Below are 2,833 nucleotides of genomic sequence, written 5' to 3'. Positions count from 1 at the left end.
AGGCTCCTTCCAGGCTGTCGTCTTCCTCAGGATCTCCTGCAGCTTCTCCACTCTGACCCTCCTCAAGTGGGAGAGTTTCCTCATGACTGCAAACTGCTCCAGGAAGGTCTCCAAGGGCAAATCCCCCTCCAGGAACTTCTCAGCTGTTTTCTGGAGGAGAAGATAGAAGGGGGAGGTTCAGGGCTGCACCACCAACTCTGCTTCCCCAAACCCAGCTTAGGATTTAAGTCTTGCTCAGAGATTGTTGCACCCCCACACAAGCAAAGGGGTTTTCCAAATCCTTGGAGCCAAACGACAGAGAGAACACCTGGATTTAAAGGAATAATTTTGGGAGTGTAACTCCAAATCTTTGAGGAATAATCATTTCAGTTGTAATCCCTTGTTGGCCCAAAAGGCCACCAGCATCCTGGCTTGGATCAGCACTGGTGTGGCCAGCAGCAGGGCAGGGATCTTCCAACCTAAATGATTCAATGAACTGCTAATGGAGAGAAAGCTTCAGCTCACCTCAGACTCCTCTTCTATTTTCTGGCTTTCTACCTGCAGGAGATCCAGCAAGGTCTGTGGGTGCATTGCTGCTGAGAATTTCTCTGGGGGGGAGCAAAGAGCAGAGTGAGTTAAACACCCAACAGGGAAAAAAATCCTCAGTGCTCAGCCCTGCTCTGCCCTCACCCTCCTGCCCTGGGCACTGCTACAGAGTCACAGAGCTGCTGAGGTTGGAAAGGACCTTTCAGCTCCTGGAGTCCCACCACCCCCCAGCCCTGCCAGGTCCCCACTGCCCCGTGTCCCTCACCCCACATCTCCACGGCTTGGAAACCCCTCCAGGGGTGGGGACTCCACCACTGCCCTGGGCAGCCTGGCACAGCCCTGGGCAACCCTCCAGGGCAAGAAATTGTTCCTCAGGGACAACTGAAACCTCCCCTGGGGTGACTTGAGGCCCTTTTCCCTCCCTCCAGGCTCCTGTCAGGAGCTGTGCAGAGCCAGAAGGTCTCCCCTGAGCCTCCTTTGCTCCAGGCTCAGCACCCCCAGCTCCCTCAGCTGCTCCTCCCCACACTTGGGCTCTAGACCCTTCCCCAGCAGCTCCGTTGCCCTTCTCTGGGCCTTCTGAAGAGGAACAAACCACAGCCACAGCTTCACTAGCTGGGCCAAGCACCTTTGTTTTGCCCCACTGAGACAGAGCAGGAAAGAGGAGTGTACACCTTCTCCACAGCCCTTTCTGCCAGCACCCTCACGAGTTTCTCTGCTCAGTGAGGGCAGGGAAGGCAGGAGCAGAAGAACCTCTCTGCAGGCACTCACCCAGTTTGGCCTTTTGCTCCTTGCAACGTTCAGCCAGCTTCTGCAGCTCCTCATATTTGCTGGAGAGCTCGGAGCGTCCCGTCTCCAGCGGCGCCTGGAACTTCAGGTTCTGCTCAGCCAAGCTCCTGTTGGCAGCCAGGGCCATCTCCCTCTCCAGCTGCAGCTCCTGAACCTGCACAAGGAGGCACGACAGTCCTGGAAGCACAGAATTTGGGAATCCCACAAGAGGTGAGGTGCTGGTGAGGCTCCACACCAACCTCCTGCGACTCCAGGGCCAGGCGCTCGATCTCCTCCGTGTTCTCCTGCAGCTCCTGGAGCTCCTCCACTGTCCTGTTCCTCAGGGTGTCCATCCTCCCACAAGAGCTGCACCCTCCTAGGATGGCAACAGCAAGTCAAAAAAAAAACCCCAGGTTTTTCTAAAGCCAACTGCAAATAGGTCTTAATCCTATTAGGGATGGAAAAGCAGCTTGAGCTGCTTCAAAGAGCTGCAGGAGAGAGGCTCCTGAGAGGAGAGTGGGACAGAAAACAGCACAGACCTGCTCAATAACCCTTTCCCTGCTGATTTTTAACCCCTTTTCACCACCCTCTCATCTCATTTGATGTGTTTTCTCTGTGTTTTCTTTTCTAGCTACACGGTGCCGTGGCTTCGTTTTTAGTGCTGCTTGTGGTTTAAAAAAAACACTAAAATATGACTAAAGATGACAAAATATGACTAAAATCAGAGAAATAATGGGTTTTCTGCTAGAGCAGGGTGCTCAGAGCCCCAACCAACCTCCCCTGGGATGGTGCCAGGGATGGGGCAGCGACCACCTCTCTGGGCAGCCTGGGCCAGGGGCTCACCCCCCTCAGCATCCAACATTTCTCCCTTCTCTCCAGTCTCAAGCTCCCTCTTGGAGCTTCAAACCATCCCCCCTTGTCCTGTCCCAACAGCTCCTGCTCCAAAATCCCCCCCCCAGCTTTCTGCCAGCCCCCAGAAGGTCTCCCCAGAGCCTTCTCCTCTCCAGGCTGATGAACCCCAACTCTCAGCCACACTCCCACGGGGAGGGAATGGGACATACCAACAGGATCTCAGCCTTGGCCTAGGGGCTGGTGGCTCTTCTACCTCTCTCCTGGGTGAGACATCCCAGTGCTGTCCCTCTGGGAAGGTTGTGGGAGGCTCTGCACGTGCACCAAGGGGAGGTTGGGGGGTTCCCAAACCTCCTCAGCCAGGATCCAGCCAAACCCGTCCCTGTAACAGCCTCCTAAAAAGCAGGAAATCAGCTCCCCTGGTGCATGAGGATGTCTGTAACTCCACAAACAGAAATAAAAGGGAGAGGGGAGTTGTGATTAATGAGAGTCATAAAGAATATGAGGGAAAAACGAGGAATACAGACACATGAGAAGCTCTGTCCCTGCTGCCAAACGGGAGGTCACGGCTGGGCTGTGGGAAGCGTCTGAACGGCCCCAAAGAGGGTGGAAACACCGAGCTGGGCACTGCCCCGGGGCCGGGCCTCTGGCCTAGCACCCCTCCCGTCAGACACGGCCCCCGCAGCTCGGGAAG

At 55.6% G+C, this 2,833-nt stretch overlaps 1 protein-coding gene across 1 annotated transcript; it reads right to left on the bottom strand.

Annotated features, from left to right (window-relative positions):
• Positions 1–15: 15 nt before the first annotated feature.
• Positions 16–1,643, bottom strand: LOC103776245 (vacuolar protein sorting-associated protein 37C-like; the record flags this gene model as incomplete). Its single annotated transcript, XM_008943743.1, has 4 exons — positions 1,551–1,643; positions 1,294–1,465; positions 505–587; positions 16–150 (listed from the first exon to the last, which is right to left on the bottom strand). Coding segments are annotated over exons 1-4 (483 nt in total), but the record flags the coding sequence as incomplete, so codon positions are not given.
• Positions 1,644–2,833: the final 1,190 nt, after the last annotated feature.

This window comes from Merops nubicus, unplaced genomic scaffold (assembly GCF_000691845.1).
Source record: "Merops nubicus isolate BGI_N331 unplaced genomic scaffold, ASM69184v1 scaffold1827, whole genome shotgun sequence".
Taxonomy (NCBI): Eukaryota; Metazoa; Chordata; class Aves; order Coraciiformes; family Meropidae; genus Merops; species Merops nubicus.
This window is presented reverse-complemented; position numbering and strand designations above follow the sequence as displayed.